The 27,630-nt window shown below is 46.7% G+C and overlaps 1 protein-coding gene across 3 annotated transcripts in view; it reads left to right on the top strand.

Annotated features, from left to right (window-relative positions):
* NEMP1 (nuclear envelope integral membrane protein 1) overlaps window positions 1-27,630 on the top strand; it is a 984,307-nt gene that overhangs the window by 839,343 nt on the left and 117,334 nt on the right. For all 3 annotated transcript variants that reach the window (XM_069653551.1, XM_069653552.1, XM_069653553.1), the window contains exon 8: window positions 22,634-22,807. In XM_069653551.1, the coding sequence (XP_069509652.1) occupies window positions 22,634-22,807 (174 nt within the window). The remainder of the gene's footprint in view (window positions 1-22,633; window positions 22,808-27,630) is intronic.

The raw sequence follows: 27,630 nt of genomic DNA, 5'->3' as shown, positions 1-27,630 counted from the left end.
TCGTGCATTCTAGAATGAGACCCTTGCAGTTGCACTTCCTTTCAAACTGGGACCAGTTGTCGGATCCACAATCTAACATTTCCATCACAAAGGAGATTCAGACTTCTCTCAAATGGTGGACTCTGGAGGATAACCTTCTCAGGGGGGCTCCCTTGTGCCTCCTCCTGAAATATGTGATGACCGACTCCTCCATCTTAGGGTGGGGAGGTCACTGTGAAGTTCACCAGACTCACAGCTTGTGGAGTGCTCAGGAAAGGCTTTTCCACATAAACCTCTTGGAGCTGAAAGTCATTTTTCCTGAACCTCAAGTCATTCCTCCCTTTTATCCAGGGGAAGGTGGTTCAGGTGTTCAGATACCACTTCTGCGTGCCATTTAACAAGCGGGGAGAAACAACCCCCATGCCTCCTATCCTGTCTACTTTGGAAGTGGTGCCGCCTAAACCACATTCACCCAGTTGCATCCCATCTGCAGGAAGAAAGGAACGTGAAGGTGGACTCCATGAGCAGGCTCTTCCAATGCAACACAGTCTGAGTTGAACAAGTCAGCCATCATCCCATTCTTTCAGAAATGAGGATTCCTGCTGGTAGACTTGTTTGCGACACAATGTGTGTTGCGAACATGCTTCTCGTCTGGTTGGGTCTTCACTTCCTGGCAGAAGCCTTCAGCCTGGACTGGTCAGGGAGGTCTCTTAGCGAGTTTCCTCCTTATCCTCTAACTTGACAGACTCTGCACCTTTACGGATACCTGCAATTGCATCCTGATTCTGATTGCGCCATGACTGACCAGTTTTTTGGACCTTCTGCTCTCAAGCAGTGTGTTTCAGTTCGAGGAGAGTGTTTCAGTTCTTCCCCGGCTCTCAAATGCCTAGTTCACCTGGGTGGGGCAGTGCTTCATCCTTGCCTTCCATTGCTGAGCTGGAGCATTTGGTTCCTGAGAAACCGGTTTATGCCAATGCTTGAATCTCTAAAGCTAACATCTAGGACAGTGGTGTGCAACCTATGGCTCTCCATATGTTTAAGACTACAATTCACATGATCCCTCAACATTGACTATGCTGTGGAGGGCTGATGGGAGTTATAGTCAAAAGCATCAATCCTCCTAAAGCTTTATTGGACAATGTTTCGTGTATTTCATTTTTTCTGCTGTTGCTGCTTACCTTAATGCCTCAGATGTTCTCGCTGAAGAATGATATTGTTGAAAAACATTTTGTGGCTTCTGCTTCTCCACCCTACCCTACACTACACTGAGAGCTGGCTCGTCGGCGAGAGCTTAATTTTGTTTTTGGCTGCCATTATGCGTGGGGCCTTTGAACCTTTTGGCTTCTTGCGATAGTCTTTCTTCAGACTGTGCATTACCTTATCTGCAAAATACTTTTTGATTCCCATTTGAATCAAATTGTTTTGCTGGTGTCTCACCGTAGACCTCATAAATCTTCGGCAAAACTGACTGTATAATCTTCACATGGCAGGAACTTCATTCTACCGGCACAGAACTAGGTTTTTAAGTAAATCTGAACGTCTTTCTCCACTACAATGGTCTTTCACCTGGGAACAAGGCGACTAAGGCCATTTTGCTTGAACCATGGCCGGGCATATGCAGTCTCCTCCACCCTTTTTTATGGATCTGCAGAGTCGGTTTTCCCATTCAGTTTGGGATAGAGGGAGAGTAGGATGCTGGAGTACATAAGTGAGTTCATAGTGATTCCAGAACACCTTGTCCTTATTCTTCATTCTTCAAAATGCCATTCCCTAAAGTAACATTGCTGTTGCAATGCCACGGCAGGAAAATGGCAAAACTGTGAAGTGTCTGTTGATTTACGCATGAGTTGGGCCGGCCAAGCAGAGAAATGCTTGTTCGTACTGAGCCCCATTCTAAAAAAGTGGCTGCATCCTTTTTGTAGAAGCTTTTTCCTGTCCAGCCTGCACTACAGCCTATCGTAACCAAATGAGAAGGACGTACCTGTATCACCAAAAAGCTACATTTTGTCAGAACTGCCCCCTCTGCTGAGAGACTGGGCATCACCAATTGACAAACTGTCTACCCCAGCCAAATTAAGCGATCAGCCCTGAAGACTGCTAAGCTGACTCCACAACTGTTGGACCCATGGTCACCCTGCTTAAAAGGAGCAGGTTACTGCTGCACTGGCATACAAGTAGAAAATGGTGATTGTGCATATGACTCTCAAAAGAGCCCGGCCTCGACACAAGAGGGATCAAGCCTTCCATACCAAAGCCCATAACGCTCCTACAAGTCCTTAAGCAGTTCCAGGAAACCCTATCCAGGCCGTTGCACCCAGACGAGCCATCTGTCCCCATAAAATCTTGCCCATTGAACCTGGCTGCTTTGAGGCTAGGGAGCAGAAGGTAAATGTACTCTCCTGTGCATTGTTTCAACACCCCTACAGCCATGCTGACACTCGCAAGTTGTGGAATACTTCAAAGCCAGACTACCCTGCGCCAAGGACCAATGGCATCAAACCTGGGGCAGGGATGTAGCGCAGCTGCTCACCCTTCATTGAGGGCAACCCATCCCGGGTGAACCCACGCCTGGACCCCATGACAGCCATGGGGACGGTCAATGCAAGGATATATGTTGCAGGGCTTTGTTACATATGAAGTACTATATAAACTAGGTATAATAGTGTAGAGATGCATGAGCAGACAAACGTCATACATTTGCCCTTTCTTCCTAGAAGTTTTGGAATGTTATTATTTCAAAGGAGTGGAGAGGACAGATGGAAGAAGATTGGCAAGAGGATGGGACTGTTGCAGAGAAGAGACTAAAGTATATATATTCAAGTTCACCTATTGTGAGTTGGAATGTGAATACTGGCGACGAGGCACTGAACCGCTGTGACAACAGTCCCAGTCTTGCGAGGCCTGGAACCAATACGAGAGTTTGACTGGCACAGGTGTGCGATAAAGGAGAGCGGCAATACCGGCACACAAGATTTTCTCGGCAGAGGATTTGGACCAACATCCAAATTTCACCAACCCTGGAGCGTCGTACTGTGTGGCTGACCGAGCAGGGCTGAAGGCTCGCTGGAGAGGGAGCAACCGATCTGCCTAGGTCAAACCTCCCTCTTAAGCAAGCGTGCATAACATGGCACCATCATGCATTCCGTCCCTTGGCAGAGAGACATGTAAGTGAAGGGCAATCGCGCTGTGCCCAAGCGCGGCGTGGATGGGGCTGCCAGAAAGTCTAAAGGAAAAGAAAATACCAATCCAAACAAGCACATAGAAGGAATAAGAAAAACATTGAAGTGGACAAGTGGAAAAAGTAAAACTGACACTATGGCCAACATACCAGAACCCCTAATTTTCCTAGGCGCTCAAGGCATCTCCAGTTAAGTGGGTAGATTGGAAAGGCTTCTTGCTGCAGACAGGATGGATTCCTTCTAATATTCTGGTGCATTAAGGTCAGCTTGTATAAAGGCTTCCAGACACAGGAAAAGAATGCTTGCATTGGTTTGAAGTGAGCCTTCTCAAATTGGATAAACACTCTGCTGTTAAGGAGAACAACATTTTAGCCAGGTAACTGTGATGAATCCTGCAGTCTCATGGTGAATCCCTGAGGATGATCTCCTCCCTCATGGCCAGGGGCCGGCAGCCACTTCCTGACTCTGGGGGTGGTACTATGAGGGAGGATCATGTGGGAGGGGACGAATACCGGGAAGAGATGACTCGGTTAGGAGAGACGCGGTATTCCCCCCCCCCCCCCCTTGAGGAAAACCTTATGACACCTACACTCTGATGGCATTTTGTCATTTTATTCGGAAGCCCATTCATACCTCATGCACGCACACATAACATCCCCCGTTTCTTATGTTTTTCTAAATCGAAACCTTAACAGATATCTCTTTGGGAAACATAGAAATCCTATGGCCTCACATTCCCATAATGCCTTCGAGTCCTGAGATGAGTGGGATGGAACAGGAGTTAATACAGACTGAAAGAAACCCAAAGTTACTCATGCAGACTACTTATGATGCAGCACCAGTGCGCGGTACCTTTAAAAATGTTTGCTCTCTGGACTGGAGGCAAGCCGGTGAGAAGGGCAGAACCAGAAAAGGAAGTAGCACAGGCAAGGGCCATGCTGAGGAAAGCAGGCATTTCCAGGCAGATGCTTTCAGAGACATACCAGCGTGATGCAAGGCCAAAAGGGATGCAGCGGGCACTGTGCAAGGACAACTGAGCTGCAGAGAGCTGGATGAGGGTCGACAAACCGAGAGGCTGTTCCAGAGGGAAGGCTTTGTTGCAGCAGCGTGCCACAGGTCGAACAAAACCATTGAGGGCCCCGGGGGCATTCCAACAGGCATGTAAGCAATTAAGAACTATTGAATATTGACCAAGTAAAGTACAAGAACAGTTAAACTTGCACAAGTTGATAAATACTAATGAACCTATTCAAAGGCCGAACTAAACATGTCCCTATGTATGAGATGTCAGTGTGGGGAAAGTTGGAACAAGTAACACCTCAAGCCAATGAAGAAGTACAGTGAAGTAATACAACTGTACTATATTGAAAGATTTGTTTGAAGTGAAGTAGTAGTCCTGGTGAAAGAGGCTTTCCAGGCAGTGAGCATTTTGGGGAGAAATACCTAGCAGAGAAGTATACCAGGGGATCTAAAAGACCTCAAAGGGATTCCTGGCAGGAGATTATACCAGGCAATCCACTCAAAACATATGGAAGAATAAAACATGGTGGGAAGATTCCTGGCAGGGGCATATAGTTTCTGATGTTTGTTAATCTGCTTAGAATCACATGCTGTGCATAGTCCGACATCCAGTGGTCACTGCGGAGTATTGCATTTTGAATTTCGTAGTCGAAAAGGGGACGTCGACAAGGCGTGTCTGTAACACTATCCCTATAGTGACGTGCAGTGTACCCACAATCCCTCACGCGTCGAGGTCCCTCAGATTGTTTTTTTCCGGCCAGATATTGGTCGCCTTTACGCGGAGCTCCTCGAGAGACATTGCAAATTCATTTACTCGACCTTTGGTCGTTACTTATTAATATCTATAATACATAGATCCCTCCCTCGACGTAGCTGCGAAGTTGTTTCTCCGCCGAGTAAGAACTTGGACGGCGGGGACGAGATGGAGGAGATCCTTCGGCGCTGCCGAATGCCTGGCCTGGCCTCGCCGGCCAAAAGACAGTAGGGAGAGTGGGGTTGCGGGACATTTCTTGTTTCTCTCTGAGAATGCCTTTCCTTTTCCCCCTCCCTTTCCCTCGGGGTTGTTATCACAGTGAAATATTTCCTCAGCTATGGAGTGGACACCCTTTAGGTTTTGCCCGCGTTGCAAGGACAAGTTCACCTGGAAAGACCAGCATAAACGGTGTAACCGTTGCTTGCCCCTCGACCACAAGGAAGACGGCTGCCTGGCTTGTCAGCTTCTTAAGCCTAAGATTTTAAAAGGACCGCAGGGTCAAAAGGTGGGTGGCCTACGCCATGTTGAGGTCAGATTCCTCACCCGCCGCCGCCGCAGAAAGTGACGAGGAATGTGATAACTCGACATCCGTTTCGGAAGTCGTAGACGAGGAGCACAAGCGCTCCTTAGAGCGGTCGTCTGTCCCCGGCCCGACAAGCTCGGCTCACGCCCTGCTTATGGGGATGAACACCCCAGCGAAACTGACGCACACAAAAAACACTCCCATAAACACATAACCCACGGCTCTTCTTTGTCGAAGATGAAGAAACCATCAGTGCCAACGGAGATGCAGGTTCCACTGGCGTCCTCCTCAGACCGTAAGAGTCTTAAGCCCCCCTCGCAACCGCAGACGCGTCCAGCGACTGGGCTTCCCCCAGATAAGGGCGCTACCCCCAAACCGCCAGGTGAAGCGCTCCTTCAGAGAGCGCCTGTCGCCGTAGAACACGCAACGCCCGTAACGTCAATACCAGAGCCTCCACACACTAGTCATCGCGAGCCTGGCGGACGGCGAAAGATGCGTCGGATACCGCTCAGAAGGCTAGAGAAACTCCGAAAAGGCCGGAAGGAAGGCAGGAACTGCCCCCTTCATCTAAAGGGACTCCTAGCCTGCCAGAAGGCTTTTCAGACGGCGACGGAAGCCTTTCTTCGACGTTATGGGAGAGGTCAAAGCGTTTTCAGGCCGAAAAACCTATTAGCCTACCCCCCCCCCGCCCCCAGACCGCTCAGGGATACCTCATGAGACCCTGGAGAGACTCCAGTTCTGTATGGAGAAGATGGAGAGGTTTATGGAGACTCAAAACCTACCGCCACCCAAAAGGGCAAGAGAGGGACCTCAGGTGGACCCCAGGGCTAAATTCCCTAGGCTGTTTAATCCCTCCCAAGTGGATGTAGATTTATATGACCTCACTGAAGAGGATCCCCACTTTCAGGAGGACGAATTTTTAGGCAACGAAGATGAACAAAACCTAGAGGAGGAGGGTTTTGAAGATAATCCAGATATAGATGGGGGGGGCTTTGGAGAAGACCCAGAGGTAGGTGCTTCACAGCCCTGGCAGTCCCCATCAGCATTTTCGGACCCTCTAAACCTGTCCCCTCCCGAGGACTCACCTAATAGAAACACGTCACCTATAGACGATCAACCTACATTTAATGCACTACTATGCAAGGCAGCAGCGCATTTCGAAATAGACACTGGGGAGATTTCTCCTGACATTGACTTTGTGGAGAAGGTAATCAAGGAGAAACCCCCCGTCAGCCAAACCATTCCCCTCCTCGCCTCAGTAAGGAGACAAATTATTCCTTCACTATCTACACCCGCGTTGGGCAGAGGGGTCAACCCAAGGATAGAAAAACTATTCAGTCCCTCTCCTTCAGACCCGTTGTATGTCAGGGGCCACTCTGTACCAGGCTCCCTAGTGGTGACAAATACAAGGAAAAGAGCAGGGGTCCCGCTGTCTACCAACGAAGCACCACCAGATAAAGAGGGTAAAAAATTGTATGCCCTAGGGAAGAGGATCACAGCCTCCGCTGCTTTTTCCGCAAGGATTGCAAACAACTCCTTGCTAGCAAGTTAAGCAGATGCACAATGGAGCAAGCTACGTAAGGATGCCGAGGAGGAACCAGAACCCCTACGTACACAGCTTCTGGCCACGATTACTGAAGGGACCCTAGTCAACCAAAGCATCGTGAAAAACACTCTGGATGCTGCAGAAACGGCTGGCCGTTCCCTAGTTCAAGGAATACTCCTCAAACTCCATGTCTGGCTGCGTAATTCGAGGTTTAAACCTGAAACACAAGCATCTCTAATCAACAAGCCTATAGAAGATGCCAACCTCTTTGGAAAGGCGGTTGATGAGGCACTAGAAACGGCAAAGAAAGAGTTTGACACCATCAAAACCCTAGACCAGATTTCTAGGCCTCCTAACAAACGTGGCTATGGCAATAGGCGCTTTTATCGAGGCCAACGCCAGCAGCAATACTCTGCAAACAACTGGTTCCTCTAACCAAGGCACCAGTGGGCAACACAACCAGATAGGAGAACGCCGTGGAAAAGGGAGAGATCGGGGTTCCACCCCTAGAGGTTCCCAAGCCACCAACACCAAATGACTCGAAGATTCTGGTCCCCTCCCATGCATCGTTGGTCGGGGCCGGTTAACATCCTTTCTTCCAGCATGGGAGGGAATAACATCAGACCGCTGGGTACTATCAACCATAGCCCGCGGCTACTGTATATTCAACATTCCCCAACGTACAGACCCCCAAGGGGACGACGCATGACACCAGAACACCTCGCCATCCTTCTGCAAGAAGTGGACCAGCTACTGAAAAAAGGAGCTATAGAGGTTGTGCCTCTATCTCAGGTAACGTAAGGTATTTATTCAGTGTACTTCCTTGTACCCAAAAATGACTTAAGCATGCGCCCTGTATTAGATCTGGGCCCAGCGAACAAATTTGTCAAACCTCAAAAGTTTCGTATGGTGACGTAACAGGAAGTGATTCCCCTGCTATCACAAGGAGATTACATGACAACACTGGACATGAAAGATGCATACTTTCATATTTTAATGTTGCCAGCGCACAGAAAGTACCTCCGGTTCATGATAGAGGGCAAACACTACCAGTTCAGAGTGCTACCCTTCAGGATAGCATCAGCACCGAGGGTATTCACAAAAGTACTGGCAGTGGCAGCGGCCCACCTGCGAAGGTTGTCCATCCCAGTATACCCTTACCTCGTCGATTGGCTCATAACAGGGGATTCTTACGAAACATGCTTCTCAAATACCCAAAAGACTGTAGACCTTTTGTTCCAACTGGGCTTCTCCATCAACGAGAAGAAGTCCAGCTTAGACCCCAGCCAAGTCAAACAATTCCTAGGGGCTCTAATTCGAACAAAGGACAGCCTCGTCTTCCCCTCCGAGAGGGTCCAAAACATCCTGTTTCAGATCCCTCAATATGTGGCAGGTCGAGAGGTGACGGTACGCAAAGCAATGCGCTTGCTAGGAATGATGGCGTCCTGTATTTATTCGGTACCCCACTCGCGCCTGCGCCCACTGCAAGAGTGGCTCAACAGCCAGTGGTGTCAGGCCAGCGGACAATGGGACGATCTAGTGGTGGTCTCACAGGCCTTGGTGCTCTCGCTACGGTGGTGGTCGAAGGAAAACCTGGTTATAGGAAAACCATTCGCCACCCCTGCAGTGGAAGCCACTCTAACCACAGACGCATCCCTCACAGGATGGGAGGCTCACCTATCCCATCAGACTGCTCACGGAGTTTGGACTCCGAGCGTAGCATCCAAGCACATAAACTTACTGGAGCTACTGGCTTTGTTCAAGGCACTGAAAGCCTTCCAGGCACACCTACAAGGGAAGACAGCGATGGTCCTCACGGACAGCACCACAGCCATGTACTACCTCAACAAACAAGGGCGCACTCACTCTCCAGGACTGTCCAAGCGGTCCCAGAACATCTGGAAGTGGGCTCTCAGACACATGTTCCTACTGTCACAACATGTACCAGGGGAACACAATCTGCTAGCAGACAAACTCAGCAGAGACTTCCCTCTGCCCTCAGAGTACGAATGGCGTTTACACAAAGACATCGTCTTCGACGTTTTCACACAATGGAGATTCCCAGAAATAGACCTGTTCGCAACTCTTGAGAACTCACAATGCCAAGATTACGCCGCCAGGTACCCCCAGAACCAATCCAAGGGGAACGGTCTATCGATTCCATGGTCAGGGAAATGTGTTTCCGCTCCCCCCCCCTCCCCCCGACTCCCTTCTCAACAAGATTGTGCACAAGATGCACCAGGAACAAGTTACCATGATACTAGTTGCCCCTATGTGGGCCCGGCAGCCATGGTTCGCTCACCTGATGGAGATGTCTCTATCTCCTCCAGTGAAACTTCCCTGCCCGTACAACATGCTGTCACAGGACAAGGGCAGGACACTGCATCAATGCCCTCAGACCATGAACTTAGCAGCCTGGCTCCTGAGATCATAGAATTTGGACATTTACAACTCCCGCAGAGATGCATGGACATCCTCAGGGAGGCTAGAAAGCCTAACATTCGTCACTGTTATTCTAGGAAATGGAAGAGATTTGTCATCTGGTGTAGAGGAAAAAACATCAACCCTGTTGGCTGCTCTCCCACACAAATTGTTTTGTACCTGACCCATTTACTGGACTCGGGTCTAGTATTCCATTCTATTAAAGTCCACCTAGCGGCACTTTCTGCATACACCACTTCCCAATTTAAAGTGTCATGGTGGAATGTCCGAGTTATTATAGCCTTTATGGAGGGGGTAAAGGGAATACACCCTCCGATAGCAAACCCAGCTCCCGGCTGGGACCTAAATGTGGTACTTACCAGGCTCATGGGCTCACCATTTGAACCCATGCACAAGGCAACTCTTAAGGACCTCACCCATAAGACTGCCTTCCTAATAGCCATCACCTCCATTAGGAGAGTAAGTGAACTACAGGCTCTTTCTGTTCTAGACCCTTTTGTAACGGTTCACAAAGATAAGGTGGTTCTACGCACACACCCGAGGTTTGCACCGAAATTCATCTCGAAATTCCATGTCAACCAGTCAATAGAACTACCAACGTTCTTTCAAAACCCTTCAAATTTGGGAGAAAAAAGCCTGCATACACTTGATGTGCGCAGAGCTGTCATGTTTTATATGGAAAGAACTAGACCACTGAGAAAGACTAATCAGTTCTTTGTCTCGGTGGCAGCAGGAAGAGAAGGCGATGCAGTCTCAAAGTCCACTATATCTAGATGGCTTGTTCAATGCATCACTCTCTGTTACACTCTTGCTAAGAGAGAACTACCCTTCAAGCCAAGAGCACACTCTACTCAAGGCACTGGGGCATCCATAGCAATCATTGCAAATGTTCCCCTTGAGTCCATTTGCAAAGCGGCAACCTGGAGTTCTGTACACACCTTTACAATACACTACTGTCTAAATGCCCACTCTAGATCTGATTCCCAGGTGGGACAAGCAGTATTAAGACATCTTTTCTCTACTGTGCCTTCTCACAACCCACCTCCAACTCCGGGTACTGCTCGCTAGTCTATGCACAGCATGTGATTCTAAGCAGATTAACAAACATCAGAAGACAATGCATTACTTACCGTAAAAGCATTTCTGATGGTTGTATCTGCTTAGATTCACATGCGCCCACCTTTCCTCCCCGCTCGGATGGAAGGAACATAGACATCTTTTTATATCTCTCTTTTCTGTACTCACTCACGTCTAGAAGGCTCCCTCAGGGCAGAAAAAATACAAACAGAGGGACCTTGACGCGTGAGCGATTGTGGGTACACCGCACGTCACTATAGGGATAGTGTTACAGACACGCCTTGTCGACGTCCCCTTTTCCACTACAAAAAACAAAATGCAATACTCTGCAGTGACCACTGGATGTTGGACTATGTACAGCATGTGAATCTAAGCAGATATAACCATCAGAAATGCTTTTACGGTAAGTAATGCATTGTCATACCAGGACGTCTCCTTGAGGAACTGTTTGAAAGACATATTGTTTGCACAAGAACTTGAGTCTGACATAAAGAATCCAAGAAGTTGTTTGAAAGAGACACTTTTGCCATGCTACCTGAAACATCCAGGGGGAAGCGAGCCACCCTCTGGATCCAAGGGTCTATCCTTGAAAGATAATATTTCTGGTGGATTTATCCATTTGCTTTAATTGTGAACACATTTTGCTAAACATAAATCAGTGACATTTTCCTTACACTTTTAATGGTTCCTTTTTAGTGCAAGGGTCTGGTTAGTATGTTTTGGACACAAGGACAGTTTTTATAACTCTGACAAATACACACCGACTGATCTTTAGTTACCTAAGCAGGAAAGCTCTTTTTAGGATAGAGACAGTTGCCTTATTCAACCATTTTAATTCAATTAAGAGGTCTGATGATGAAAACATTACAACTTTCTGTCCACCTCTCATTTCTGACCACTTGCATACCAATATGCCAGCAGGGAACAAAAGCATAACAAATCCACAGAAGAGTTTGTGACAGACCTGCAGTGTTTCACTGTGAAATATGGGTTTGAGCATTGTAGGAAGAGACACCGAAGAGACCAACTGATTAAATGCAATAATCACACAGTAAAGCCCTCCGGAGTGAAGGTGATCTATCCCCAGAAAGGGCCATAGATGTGGCAAAAAGTATGGAGCACACAGAGGTGTGCATCAAGGAATTGGATACCGAAACTACGAGATCTGTTTTGGATAATCTGAGCATGGTCGAGGAGTCAGAGAGAATGAGGTTCACAAAAGACATTCACAAGCAGATTGTAATGCAGAGTGGCTCTATGTCTAGAGTTTATCATAGATAAGTCACAGTGAAAAGATATCATCAATGTGGTAGCACCACCATTTAGCCAGTGAAAGAGCATGTCTTGCCATACACATGTCGGTGAATGTGACAAATGGCCACATAGCCAAGTTTTATAGGCAGTGGTCAAACTTCAGGAGCACAAGGGCAATTCAAGAAGTCGCGTCTTTGAGTCGTTCAAAGGTGGCTCAAACCGGAGAGGAAGATGAAGCTTGTGTGGTGTACACAGTGGATGCCCGACCGAAGAGAGCTAATCCACATTCCGTAATTGGAGTGAATGGAGTGGATTTGAGGCTGTTAATAGACAGTGGTGCTGATTACACATTGGTGAACATGGAGGCAAAAATTGAAGTACTGTACCCTGCTGAAACTGTCAGCCTCAGCACATGCTTATGGGGAAGTGCCTATTGAGATTGTAGGTGAATTTGAAGCGCTGTTTAAATTCAAGGATCAGAGCGTTGTGGCTCCTTCAGGTCAAGAGAAAAGGCAGGGATTTGTTGTCTTGGCATGCCCAGTTTGACCTACAAATAAAACCATATCCCAATCTAGTTTTGATGGTGGAAGCAGAAAGTGCCAAGCAGGGCACCGCACACAACATAGAAGAATGTTATCCAAGCGTGTTTAAGGACAACACAGTGGATAAGCCTGATTGTGAAGATGCAGATGAGCAGTGGAGCAGTCACACTGTGCATAGAATTAAGGGCATGCAACCAAAATGTGATTGCTGCCAGGTTTCTGCTGTCAAAGGTTCACAAATTGATTTCAGAGATTTGTGGGGAAAAGCTGAAAGGAGCAGTGGATGAATGGAACATAGGCAAGAGGCTGGGTCTGTTGTAGAGAAGAGATACCATTAATGTCAGATGCCCCCCCTGTGCAGTAACACTTTTATCCCATGCACTTATTTCAACATTCTCTTAGTGATGTCCAGTAGTTAATGTTTATTAAGCTCCTGTCTGTGCAGCACCACAGGTCTGATCTCTTCAAGCTGCATACTTGCCCACTAGGAGCCCACTCTGCACCATGAGCGAGGGCTACACAAGTGGATGCCACAATCTACACAAAAGGTCCGAAGCGTGTTGAAAGATGGCCACCGCCGTTCGTACCAACTTCCAGCAGCCCCATATGCTTACCTGAGTCTCCACCCATCCTTGGCCCTGATTGGCTTTTGCATGGCCAACCTCCAGCAGGCTTACATGGCCGGCAGTCTGTGCCGGCAATCCAGTCACAAGGACCAGGCCCAAGGCTAACTCTTGTCTGTGCCTGTCCGGGCATGGCAGGCATCTATTCAGTAAGGTATGTGCCCTCCATTGTATCCTTTGTTTCTGTATTACATACAAACCTCAACCTACTAGCCAAAGTTACTTGCCGTTATGTTTGCACCTACACGACAACCCATTTTCCGATCCTGGAGCAGCCCCAGAACTCCTATATCCTTGCTTCCCCACTTTTCTGCTGTTACGGTAGTTCTGGTTATCGCCATCGGCCCCTGAATACAGCATCCTACTGACTCTATCCACCCATGCATTGCACAGCTGACTTGGCCGCTTGGCACACAAACTGAGGATTGACCAGCATGCGCATGGCGAAACTACCGCTGGCTGCTACCTACCGTGCTCAACTCCATCTCACCTGTGGGGACGTTGCTTAAAACTCATTTAAGCTACCCTTGAGTCAAATACTTAACTGCAATTGTCTGAATGAACCCAACTTTTTACCTGTAACGTAATCCTGGAGATCTGCACTGATTGATTTCGTCTACGCCTTGCACTAATGATCTAGTCCCCTGAACATACACGGTGAGGCTTTCCTAGCGTGTGCATGGCCAAACCGCTGCTGGCTGCTCCCTACCTTGCTTACGGATCAGGCCCTGGCATGGCTGACCTCCATCTCGGACCGACCCTCCCAGGTCCAGCTTGGGCACTCTCTCCACCACCTCTCTCTCCACACGTGGTGTTCCCGGGGGCGCTCTCATCTGACCCTGGCTCTTCAATGTCTGTCTGGCCCCTTTGGCCCTCCTGATCTCTACCTTCTCCTCTTAACATTCAGTGTTATGTGGATGACACACGCTCTCTTTCAGGCTGCCCTGAGCCGACCCCCCCACCTCACTCATTCCTGACTGTCTGCTATTCAGGCATGGTGTGCCTCAAACGATCTCTGCCTTAATGCCAGTAAGATGGAGATCCTCCTCATTGGGACCCCTGCTCCTGCTTTTCCTCTCGAACTGCCCTCGTTGGGCCCTCCTGTGAGGCAAAAAACATTGGGACCATCTTCGACTCCACTTTCTCCTTCTCCCCACATCACGGACCTTGCGAAGAAGGCCCACTTCCAGCTGCACCTCCTCAGAGGTATTCTCCCTTTCCTCACCTTGCCCCAGAAGCTCACTGTCTCAGGAGCCCTGGTTCTCTCTAGGCTGGACTACTTAACCTTTTTCTCAAGCTGCCTAATTCTACTCTTCACCCTCTGCAACTTATCCAGAGCAGGAACGCGTGACTTCTCCTTGGCCTCAAGCCCAGGGACCACATCTCTGGCCCCGAAATCCCTCCAATGGCTCCCGGTGGCTGCAAGGATCAAGTTCAAGACCCTCTGCTTCGTCCACAGGGCTTTTTGGTGCTGTTTGTCACCATCTTCAACTCTCTTCTTAAATATCATCTTCTCGCTAGAGCCCTTCGCTCATCTACCTCTAACTCTCTGTGAGTCAGTTGCTTCTCGAAGCAGAAAGTGGGTGGGGGGTGCTCCCTCTCCTCTGCCAGTGCTTCCCCCTGGAACGGCCTCCCTGCCTCATGTGCCAGAGCTCCTTAAGTTCCGGAACCTCCTCAAAACCCTCAGTTTCTCCTCTTTCTCTCTTCCTTGCTCCTCCTACTCTGCTGACTGGCTGCTTGGTGCCCCGAGTCTTAAAGGCCCCCATGCCTGAACCCCACCCCCCCAGACAGTCCTGCTGAACTTGTTGCCTGGCCCACCTTGCACTGCCACTTGGTCTACCTTGCACTTACTGGCTGGCATTGCACCCTGTTGTCCCATCCTCCCTTGCACTTAACTCAGAGCTTGCTGCCCTGGTTGCACTTCCCCCTGAACTCTCTCCCCGGCGCTTCATGTTGCGCACTTGCACAATTTGAATGTCATGCGGCCTAGTAAAATAATGTCTTCCCTTTGTTCCCCTTCTTTGCCTTGTTGCGCCTTGAAACACTTGTGTATAGGCGCATAACCAATCAATCAATCAACTGCCCTTAAGCATGTATTACACTACTATTCTTTCTACCTATACTTAAACCTAACCTAATGTCCTAACAGGATATAAAGTAGGAATATGTTTGCTTATCCCCTCCAAGGAAATATATTCTGCTCTCCTTCTAAAGCCAATGCGTACATTGTTCTATTATGAGGGTAAATTCTGAAATGAGTGTTTCGCCTCGACCTCCTATGCCCGCAGGACACAATGGGCCAAACATGCAGGGTGTAACATATTCAGTACCATTGTTGATCCTAACACAAAGAATGTTACACTTCTGCATCAAGAGGGGAATTTACATTCAAGCATATTATGTCCCAGAGGGTACTTCAACAAAACCATGAGTGGGAAATCAACATAGATGCACTCTATCAGATTTTCCAAATGTGGGGACAACCAACAGTAGATCTGCTTGCCACAGCCCAAAACCCAACATGCCCAAACTTAGTGTCCAGGTACCCAGAGAACGGTCAATACTGAGTACTCTACGGCTAAGTTGGTCCGGGATATGTGCATATGCTCACCCCCTTCCCATGCACCTCTACTTCACAAGGTGGTACACCAACTTCTCCACAAACAGTTGACTCTAATCCTAATTGCACCAATATGGGCAAGACAAACATGGTACCTCCCACTCCATGAGAATGGCGAGTCAACCCTCTGTTGAGGTACAACCAGTACACAACTTATTGGCAGAGCAGCACGCATAAATAACACATCCATGACAGCATGGTTTCTGAAGTCCTAGAGTTGGCCACTGGCAGTTGACGACAAGGTGCATGAAGATATTAAAGGAGTCCAGGAAACCAAATAATAGACCTAGTTACTTCAACTGGAAATGTTCATATGGTGTTCACAAAATGGTATTGGCTCTATTGATTGTTCACCAACCGATATTGTGATTTACCTCCTGTATCTCTTGGACTATTATTTAGTCTATAACTCGCTTAAACTACATCCGACAGCTCTGCAGTATACACTACTTCCCATAACAAAATATTCTGCTGCAATTTTCTGGTCGTGAAGGCTTTCATGGACTAAGTCGAACTAATTCACCCCCCAATCGCTCATCCACCTCCTGGGTCGGCCCTAAATGCACTTTTGCAATGCTCATAGGGCACCCTTTTAGCCAATAGATGAAGCCCCCACTAAGGGAACTATCATACAAAGTTGCTTTTCTAATAACTGTCCAATCCATTAGAAAATAAGTGAACTACAGGTACTCTGTCACTCAACCTTTTGTCACTATTTGCAAACAGAAGGTGGCTCACTCATATTAGTTTTTCCCCTAAATAAATGTCTAAATGTCATGTCAATCTAGCCATAACATTACCATCTTTCTTCCCAATCCACAAAGTTGTGGAGAAAGAGCATTGCACGTGCTAGGCGTGTGTAGAGCTGTAATGATTCACCTCAATTTAACAAAAGCAATAAGGATAACAAACCCATTCTTTGTTTCGCTAGCGGGCCAAGAAGGTGACCCAGTAACTAAGGCCACCATAGCTAGATGGATTGACAAGTGTATTGAACTAGTCTTCTACACTAGAACATAAAACATTACTGTTCACACCAAGAGCCCATTCCACCTATAACATAGGAGCCACGTTAGCTTTTATTGCTAACATTCCATTGAAAGAAACATGTTAGACTGCAACTTGGAGTTCAGTCGATACTTTTACACAACACTACTGTGTTGATACTCGAGCAGGAGCTGATTCAAAAGTGGGACAAACGGTATTAAAACATCTTTTTTCGACTTTACCTGCCACTTTCTCCTGGAACTGCTTGCTAATCTCTAAAACGCATGTAAATGTAAGCAGATTTACAAGCCTCAGAAGAAGAGCATTACTTGCCACAGAAGGAGGTTTACTGGGTTTGTATCTGTTTAGTTGCATGCACCCACAATGTTTCCTCACAAGGATGCAGCGGGAAAATGCAAAAGGTCAGCTACATTCTCAATGGCATGGGAAAATGCAAAAGGTCAGCTACATTCTCAATGGCATTCGCAACACACACACAGACGACATCTCAGCTTACAAATCTTCGGACGTAGGTAGATGCATGACGGATCATGGTTCCCTGTGCACCTATGATATGGATAGTTTGACAGGAACACCCCTGTAGAATCCCTGTTTTTTGGATTTGAAATAGATGTGTAATACTTAGAGCCAACTAAGAAATGGTGGCCTATGCAACGTATCCACTGCAAGCCACAGTAAGATTGGGCTAGTAAGGTTTGTCATACACGACCTCATATGCCGTCTACTGTAGCGTGGTACATATATACATTCAAGTGAGTTTAAATACCATTATCTGAGCGCTAAAGTTTCCCAATTAAATGCGCAAGAAAGCCATCCAATTTTTCTCCTTGTTACCCTATGATGTGCAGCCCCAAATTGATAATGGCAAAGACAAAACTACGAGTCCCAGTGTTCCAAGAAACAAAACCGGAATTAAAGGATTTGTTTATGCAAGCAATAGAGAAATGTGAATGCTATATTAACAAATCCTAGGCTTTCTATTTGTGATGCCAGTTGTCTCACACTTAACCTTAAACCTGTGGGGTCACAGGCCCTAACATGCATGATCTACAGGAGAGTCTTTAAATACAGCATCAATCTGTATGCTGAGTGATTATGACGAAGATGAACTTGGCTGTGCAATTTGGAGCAAGTACTTTAAGTGCATCGATAAGTTGATATACTGTATGGTTACTTTTTTGGGTGTTTGCTATTGTGTACATGTTCATCTGCAAGTGTCCTTGTTTTCATGTAAGCTCGTAGGTATTTTTATATGTGGTATACTCCATATTAGTATGCTTTTAATGTTGATCTTCAGTCTGAGCCCCAGTGAACAGTTTGGTAAGTTATTTCCATTTAAGTATGTCTTTCTTTTCTTTCTTTGGTGTCCTTTTTGAGGCCATTAAAACGTCCATCTGGGTTCTTGAGTTGATGTTGTATACAAAATACATTTAACTCCATGTGTACTTTTCATAGTTTTGCTGACACCTGAGAAGTGTGAAGTATTGTGTGGTAAGAGACTTTGATCGTTTTGCTTAAAGCCCATAGTCTTTATATCGTTGCCATTTTAATAAAGTGTTTGGTGGTATACGGAGCCGTTGAAGTTCCACCAGCTTCAACCTAAGGCTGGCCCGAGCGAAGTGAGGACCTCTACGAGCAGTTGCGCCATTACAGGCCCAGCGCGCACCCCACGTGGATGACTTCTATTTGCACCTTGGCTGAGACTAATTTCACATCGATTTTCTCTATGGATCAGCTCTGACCGTTGGCCCAGTCACTGTGGAAAAAAGAAAAACCTAGATGACTGCTGCAATGGAAAACATAAAAGGAAGTAAGACCCCTTTGTTTCCATTGCGATGGAGCTGAAGCGGTCAGGACAATGAGCGGCCAATTTGTCGGCAGGGGCTTAGATGTTGTATTCTGAATGCTGTGTAATGGGGGCAACCAGCTTCAATTAGCTACCCTCAATTCTCGCTCTGTTGTCAAGCACTCTTCTGACATCGGTCAAGGCCAGTGCTTTTGACACTTATCCCCAAAGGCTACAAGGTCCTGTCCAATCCCAGACCCACCTGGTGCCAGAGTGGCTTTTCCCTGGGTGGGTTCCCGGCCACCATCATGCCTACTCCTCCTTTTAATGCCTTTCCTGTAGGCTGTCTCTCCAACCCTCTTCCTCACTCTTGCCACTATCTACAGTCCCCCCGGACCTACCACCCACTTCCTCTCGGAATGGGCGGACCCCTCTTCCTCTCCTCCTCCCCAAACTTCTTTTCCTTGGGGACTTCAGCATCCATCTTGACTCCCCGGATTTGACCACTGTACTCTTTTGTGACCTCTGACTTTCCCTCATAATTCCTCCCTCTGGCCCAAACCACTCTGCCGGATACACCTTTGATGCTCTCATCTCTCCGAGACATCCCTCTCTCCAACCCTCTAACTACTCTGCTCTGCTGGACTGACTACTCTCTCCTCTACGGCCACCTGACCCCCTGGCAAAACCTCTGGCCGCACTGCTAGTCTCCTGCTGTCATTTGACCGATGAAGTGTGTCAGTCACTGCATTTACTGCCACCTTCATCCCTCCGTCCCTCTTCCCTCCCCTACCTTTGACTCTCTTACTGACTCTGCACTGGCTTACCTCCATCTCTCCATCTCCAACACTCTGGACATCCTTGCCTCTGTCATGAGGATCCACATGAAGCCTGCCTCAGATTGCAACTCTTGGTATGACTTCGACTTGGCAGCCTTGAAACTTAAGTACAAAGCTGCTGAGCGGAAGTGGCAGGTCTCAAGTACATCCTCTGACCAGCTGGCCTGCCGCCTGCTCCAAAGGCAATCTCGTCTCACCATCCGCTGAAAGAAGAGTGCTTATGTCCAAGCCTGCATCGGTGGGGCCACCAACAACGCAGCGGAACTTTTCAAAATCTACATGTTACTTGCCAATCCTACTGTAGTCTCCTCCTCAGACCCTCTGCGCTGCACTGGCCACCCACTTCTTTTCCAAAACTCAGGACATATTGTCCTCATTTTCATCAACTCCCCTGTCAGGCCCCCTCTTCACTTGCCTCCCCCCTCTTCACTTGCCCCCCGCCTCCTCTCTTGCCCCCTCATACTGTCCTTCTCTCGCATTGCACCGGACGAGGTCTCTAGAGTAGTCGGCTCTATGAAATTCTCCTCCAAACAGGTGCTCCTGTGCTCTTCCAGAACTATCAAGGACAACCTCTCCTCCCTCGCACATTCCCTGGCTGACCTCTGCAATCACTCCTTCGCCACTAGCTTTCCCACAACCTCCCAAACACTCTTGTGCACCCTCTCCTAAAAAAGCTGTCTGCAGACCCTTCTTGCCGGTTAACTATCGCCCTTTCTCTATCGCCCCTTTCTTGGCCAAACTCATGGAGAAACTGGTCACCCCCCCCCCCCAACTGATCCGCCACACTGAATCCGCTAGCTTCCTCCACGACCACCAGTCTGGTTTCAGAGCATACAGAGGCAGAGGCTCCTGCCTTTGACAGTCAATCATGCCATCCTCATAAATTTGCTTCAGTGAAACCCTTTGCAACACAGACTGGGCACTGGCATAGCTGACCACCTTCCTTTCAAACCAACCCTCCCAAGAGCAACTGGGCCCTTTCCTACCTTACACCTCACTCTATACCTGTGCCACCCCTCAGCCATGGCTCGTCAACATCTACCTTGCCCCTTTGGCCCACTTGATCTCCACCTTCCCTCCTCACTTCCATTTCTATGCTGACACACAGCTCTCCTTTAAGCTTCCATCCTCTACCTCCTATCCTTCCTCTCTCATACCTGACTGCCATTCAGGCGTGGTGCTCTGCTAATGATCTCTGCCTTAATGCCAGTAACACAGAGATCCTCTCATTGGGTCACCTGCTCCCTCTTCTCCACCTACCTTCCCACATTCTGGTCATCCTCCTTGGTTCCCCCCAACCTCTCACCCTCTGGTGGGGCTAGAAACCTTTGGGTCATCTTCGACTCCTCTCTTCCCTTCTCACCGCATATCAGACCTCGCTAAGTAGTCCAACTTTCAGCTTCACCTCCTTTGGCATTCTCTTTCCTCACCTTCCCCCCAGAAGCTCATTGTCTCCAGAGCCCTGGTTCTCTAGTCTGGACTACTGCAACAGCCACCTCAATATGCCTCTTTCCTCCCTTCGCCTTCTGCTACTAATCCAGAATAGGGCTGCAAGACTTATCCTTGGCCTCAAGCCCAGGCACTGCATCTCTCCAGCCGTAAAATCTCTCGATTGGTTCCCGGTGACCGCAAGGATCAAATTCAAGATCCTTTTCATCATCAATAGGGCTGTCTGGGGCTTGGGACCTCTACATCCAGCTTTCTCTCCCTAAATACCTCCCTGCTAGAGACCTTCGGTCCTCTAGCTCCAACTCTCTGCAGGTCAGACGTTTCTGGGAGGTAGATCCCTCTCATCAGCAGGAGCCTCCCTCCTGGAATGGCCTCCTTGCCCCCCTCAGACTTGAGTCAGATCTTCTTAAGATCCGGAAACATATCAAGACTTTGAATTTTCTCCTCCTCCTTCCCTCTCCCCCTACCATGCTAATGTTGCTTTGCCACTGAGACTGTTGCCTGGTCCTTTTTGAGTCGTCGGGGGCCCAGCCCTCCCTTGACCAGTCTCTCCCAGCACCCCCAACCAGCACTTGGCTACGAGGCACCCTTTCCCGGACTAGCCTAAATCTGGTCCCACCATGTCCACTGCAGTTTTTCCCACTTATCCTCTGGCACTTGCCCTCTGTGGCTCTGTGCTGCACTTGCCCAGCCCCCTGAGCCCCCCGCTCCTGCACTTCACCACCATCCCTTCCCCGCCCTTCCTCCTCCTCCCCCCTTATCCCCCTGCACTTCTTTGTTTTTGCACAGTAAGAATGTCACAAGGCCTAGTACGACCTTTACGGTTTTATTTTCTTATAAATCCCCTCCTCCTTTTTTGCTTTTTGAAGCCTGGAAACACTTGTGTATAGGCGCCATACAAATATCCAATCAAATACAAATAAATGTGGGGCAAAGGACCCTTGGGTGCTAGCACAAACTTATGGCAGACATCCAGGGGAAGCCCTTGGATGGATGAAGGAGCGCGGGCAGTCACTGACAGATTCTGCCCATGTTCCTGTACATTTGATTAACCAGATGCATTCAGCTCTGGTTAGTCTATTCAGTTAAATTTGAATCAAGATACTCATTTTATGTGATTTCTATATTTCCAGAAGTTTTGATAAAACGAGAGGGGTGCAAAAAAAAAAATGCCCGCACCTAGAAACGCAAAGTATTGCCACTATGCATAAACTGCATAGCCAGATTATTGGTTTTAGAATCATGCGAGCCTTGCTACCATACATGAATTCTAAGGAAATGTTGGTGATTGAAATGGTGCAATGAGTGTACAACTAGTGGGCATTAGATGTGATTAGTTATGATTCACTAAAGAGAGAATGTTGCATCAGTCAGCATGCTTTCTGATTGTTCCTTCGTTTCTCGTTTTGCAGCATTTAAAGCTAGACATTTGTTGGAAGTAATTTCGCAGTGCCCCTATAGTTGTAACATACAGAATATATCTCCATTTTTATAACACAACCAGCAGATGCAGCATCACACAGCTGCTTCTACCCGTACACTTAAACTCTGAAGGATACCCACTTTGAGAACACCAGTTTTCTAGAAGTAGCTGTGTGGTAACTTTCGTATTCTTAGTCCTTCAGCTTTCTCAGCAATGGCTCGCCCACCACCACCACCGTTTAACTGCGTTATTGCCATAAAGCTTTTAACAAATACGAACAGCGAAAGCAAATTCCATCTGGTGGCAGTGGATTCAGGCATAACTCAGTTTAGAATTTGCCTCAACGCTCTTTAAATGTTACACAACGTCTCTGGTACATGCAGAAGATCTTGTTCGTTTCGTATGAATGAAGGGCACAAAATAATCGAATAGTTATTATATTCTTTGAATAACCCTGACTACTTAATCTATGGGACATGCTGCTGTCGAATGTAGGTATTCTGCGATATTCATGGAATATATTTGATCCTGCCTCCTGTTAACTGGTCACATTTTGTTTGGGGTTTCAGGACCGTGAAGAAAGCTACAGCAAAACCAAGCCCCCCTCGTCTAATTACAGAAGAGGAATATCGTAAGCAAGGGGAGATTGAGACCAGAAGGGCCCTTGAAGATCTTCGGGGATATTGCAGTAGTCCAGAGTTTTCTGCTTGGAAGGCGGTCTCTCGAATTCAATCTCCAAAGAGGTAATTTGTACCATATTGTATTTACTTCAGTGAGCTGACCTTTTGGGGATCATTAAAGGGATATTGACTTCAGAAAACAACTTTATGGAGAGTGATGGGGCAAATCCTTGATGCCAAAGGCAGCGTAAGCTGCATCCATGTTCTGGTACATACTTGCTTACCCTCTCTACATTTGATTAGTTAAGACCACATAGCTGAGATTCATCTGCAATGGATTGTTACACGTTGCCCTCGGTGTCTCTGCAAGGCAGTGCGGAGGGCATGGATGAAAGATTCTGATGTCAACATCTGGGCTGTTTTCTGTGTAACATTTGTGACGGAACTGTACGATTCTTGAGATGTTATGGTGCCTCCTTGCTAATACCGAAGAGGTGTACATTGCTATGTATATTGGATGCAACATGTGAAAGTAAATCTGTGCTTTGCCAACTTAGTCGGAAGAGTGTTCTTCAAAAATGGATGAAAAGCTCACTAGAGCTTTACTCGATGAATATATGCAGAGAATCTTGAAAGACCTGCTGCTGCTTGGTGAAGTTTGATAGACCGGCGTATTGCACATATAGACACATAATATTTAAAACTAATCTAACAGGCATTTATGTTTCGCCTGTTACAACCATATTTAGTGCTAAGGTTGTTCTGGTAGCTACTATGTATTGTGCCCATGCCTGGTTTCCAGATCTGGTCTGTTGTGGAGGTTGGGTTGGAAGGGAAATGATCCACTACTTCTGGTTTCACTGTTCATCAGAAAAATGTACAATAGCAAGGACCCTCTCCTCCCATAAAAAGAACAAATGCTTTATCCTTTGAAAAATGGGTTCACTCAATTGCTCCTTAATCACGAGTACCACGGATAGTACTCAAGATATTATATATGATCTGGCATTTATAACTCGCCTGTACACGTGTTTCTAGGCGCAAAATGCACTCTGAATTCAACCAAGGGCATTCAACATTGCCACATGTACTCTTAGGTGAACCTCCCAGAACATAACATAACCTGTGCAGCTATTGACAAATGGCCAACTCCAACAGTGTAGCAAGACCTGAGGCATGTAGCAGGGAGTCTGCCTCCAGGTAAGATTCGAAGTTGAACATAATTACTGAATTCATAGCCATTCTCGCTCAGACGAGATCTAAACAGAGGTCACCATTTTTTTTTTTATGTAACATTAGTTTGTACAAAAGAAAGACAACTTTAAGTTACAGGTTACAAATCTCCTAGTATCTCGGATCTAAAACAACCTCATTCACAGGATTCTAAAAGGGTCCTCGTCTCTCAGACCATGCCCTCCAAATTGGATAAGTCCAAAGCATCCAAAATGTTTATGGCTGCGCAAATTAGCTGAGTGTTGATGCCACCAATCAAATAACACCAACAAGCATCCATAGTTCCAGATAAGGGGGCAAAGTGGGCTAAATGCTGGTTGCGCTGAGCAGCAATCGCCTCACATACAGTGATTAAGTGGCGTAATGATTCTGTCGCTTGGTTACAGAACCGACATCGAGCGTCCTGTTCAGATATCTCATGCCTCAGTACAAGGATCTCCTTAGATTTATAGAGATTAAGGCGTAATCGTAGGAACATGTTTCTGTGATAGCTTGATGGAAATCTATCTAAGTACTTTGGCAAAATGTCCAGTCTATTCAGGGCGCTTCCGAGGTCTAAGGAAGATGCCAATTTGTTTCGCGCCTCATTTAATATCAAATTTTGTTGGCGCAATTTCTTTTTTGCCACTTGCGGTCGCAGGATTACGGTCTCGAGAGAAACATCGGCATTATGTAATATGCAAACCAACTTGGCTTTCCACTTGTTTATTAAACCAGCAGACGGATGCTCTGAAACTGTATGCAAAATTTCATATGGTGTTGAATTTTGTTCCAACAGCATTTTTCTCAGAGTGGAGATGGATTTCCACAGCACAGTACCGTAGAGTGAATCAATGAATAACTCGTAACGTATCGCCGTCAATGCAGAATTTTTTGGCAGCATTAGAACTTTTCGCCAGAAATTTCTCTCTAGTTTATTCCACAAAACCTGAGGGATGTTCCAGCCAGATTCACTCCCAAATGTTATAGCCGGCATCACCTTTTGCAGGTAGAATGTTAGGATTGGCTTAAAGGAGAATTTGCCATATGCTGCATGCAGTTTGGCACCTTGCAATGCAAACATTTGCATACGGGCCACCAGGTCTTGTGTCCAGTCCCTCTCACAAATAGAATTATTAAATTGCACTCCTAAATATCTGATGCTATTCGATGTTTCTAGTCGTTTGTCCATTATTTGCCAGCAAAATTTACGAGAACGTGCTTGGGATCCACATCCAATCACTATTATCTTCGACTTTTTGGAGTTGATTTGTAAGTCGTTTTGCAGCCAATAGTTTTGATACGCATTCAGCAGTCTCTGAAGCCCAACTGGAGTGGTGTCTATGAGAACGATGTCGTCAGCATAGATGACCCAACTTATTTGTTGCCCATTTACTAACGGCGGAAAAATCCTTTGGTCTTTAAATGCCAGAGATAAGTCTGAAATGAAAAGTTTGAAAAGTAGGGCAGCAAGCGGGCAACCTTGCTTCACGCCCCTTCTTGTGACCATTTCATCTGACAAATCACCTTGCTGATTTAACCTTACTCTAAAGGACTTATTGGAGTGGAGGGCAATCAAGGGCTCCGGCAAGTCATTTGGGCAATTCCAGTCATTTAGTTTTTTCCATAGGAGATTCCGATTTATGCTGTCAAATGCCTGGCTCAGATCTATGAATGCAAGGTACAGCGTTTTCTTTCTCTTCAAGGCATCAAGTTTTAAACAGTTTAGGAGGACCAGATTTAATTCAACTCCAACTCCTTTGGTAAATCCTGTTTGCCTGGGGTCGCTCACGGCAATCTGTTGCCCAATTTGACAGCCGCTTTTGCAGAAAAGCTCCAAAGACCTTGCCGATTGTGTCCAAAAGGGCAATCGGACGATAGTTGTTAGGATCATCTCGATTGCCCCTTTTAAATATTGGAACTACTACTGCCCTTAACCATGACGCCGGCAGGATTTTTTCACGTGAAATTTGTTCAAACAAGGATCTCATCATGTTGGCCCATAGAGACTTTTGGGATTTTAGCCTCACATTTGAGATACCATCAGGGCCTGCAGCCCTAGAAGCCTTTAACTTTGTAATTGCCAATTCAATGTCTTCTGCAGAATCTTCTACATTCCATCTTGCAGTGGTTAATGTCAAGGGTACCACAGTGCAATTTACGTCATCAAAGACAGTGGAAAAGTAAGCGACCCAGCTGGCCCCATTCACACCATTCGCCATTGAATAGGTGTGATTCAAGCTACCAGTGTTGATTATCTCCCAAATGTGTCTCCTGTCCTTCAAAATAATCAATTTTAACATCTGTTCAGCTTGAGACTGCCTTCGCAAGAAATTAAAGGATTTAATCCAGTTACAGTATTTCTGGCGTCTTGATTTTATTTTGGCGGGAGCACTTCCAGGATCGACTTTTTTCAGGAGCCTTATATCATCTCGTAGCTTTTTCTTTTCCTGATTTATGGTTGTATTGAAAGGATGTTTTACTTCAGGTGCAGACCCTTTGTGGATTGTGTTCATCCCTTTAAAGTAGTGTAATAGCAAGGGATAATTGATCCTTGACATTATTGAGGGCGCTTTCTCATGGTTGCTTGTCAGCATTATCAACTGAGGTGCACTCATGCGCAATCTGTTTGTTCTGTTGTTTATTGAGACACTCTCAAGATACTTAAATGAGGCTGATTTTGTTGCTTTTTTCCAGATTAACAACATTGCATCATGGTCGCTCTTGTCAGTCTGTTTTATTTCAAAAGAAAAGACTGTTGCTAGTAATTTTTTGGACACCCAAATGTAATCAAGGGTCTTTTTACTCACGCCTCGTTTCCAAGTAAAGCCTGGAGGAATATCACCACGGGTTGCTCTGTTCAGCATTGAGCACTCTCTCAATGCCATTTCTTTTAACCATCTGATACCTCGATCCTGCAGTTTACCGTTAATCATTATACCATCTTCATCACATTTAGATGTTGGCATGTTTAACCAGGCATAGTTGAAATCACCACATATTATAATTTCCGGATCCTCTTCTGCTAGGAGACACTTATCAACCTCCGACAGTACGGCTCCAATGAATTTTGATTGCGAGATCATTGCAGTATTCCAGTAAATGTTAACAATCAATAATACTAGATTCCTGAGTGAAGCAAAACATTTTATCTAAATCTTTGTTACTTGTACAAACATGTTCAGATTTACAGAGGATATGATCGTCCAATCGTTATTATTCTTGATCATTGTAACCAGGCCAACGAAGGGACGACCAAATAGGTTTTTTCCACCAGGATTCAGAAGGACTGTGTACCCATCACAACCAGGACACTCGCGCAGCCATGTTTCCTGTAAAAATATAATTGACAAGTCCAACGGGAATTGCCACTTTCCATCACACAAGTGTTTAAAGCCACGAGTGTTCCAGGATAGCAGCTGGTTATTTTCTTCTCTGCTGTCCGCTCTTTGCTAATAGTCCTGTTGTTTTGCTGTTTTTGTGCAGGGTGTGTATTTGATGCTCATATGGTCCCACAGAACTTTCCTTCTTTTTTCTTGTTCGGTTTGTTCCACTGGTGATAAGTGTGGACTAACCTCATCACTAGCATCAGCACTTATTACTTCGAAGCCGAAGAACAAGAGGTCATCCGCTGCATCTAATATGGCCGTCTTGAGAGCACGGGAGTGTAGATGTAAATTTACCCAGTCCGAAAAATCCTCAGACATGTATTCAACAACTGCTATATCTTCCGA

Source organism: Ambystoma mexicanum, chromosome 3q, assembly GCF_040938575.1.
Source record: "Ambystoma mexicanum isolate Mex_15411 chromosome 3q, UKY_AmexF1_1, whole genome shotgun sequence".
NCBI lineage: Eukaryota > Metazoa > Chordata > Amphibia > Caudata > Ambystomatidae > Ambystoma > Ambystoma mexicanum.
The sequence above is the reverse complement of the archived record's forward strand: the minus strand, read 5'-3'. Positions and strand labels throughout refer to the sequence as shown.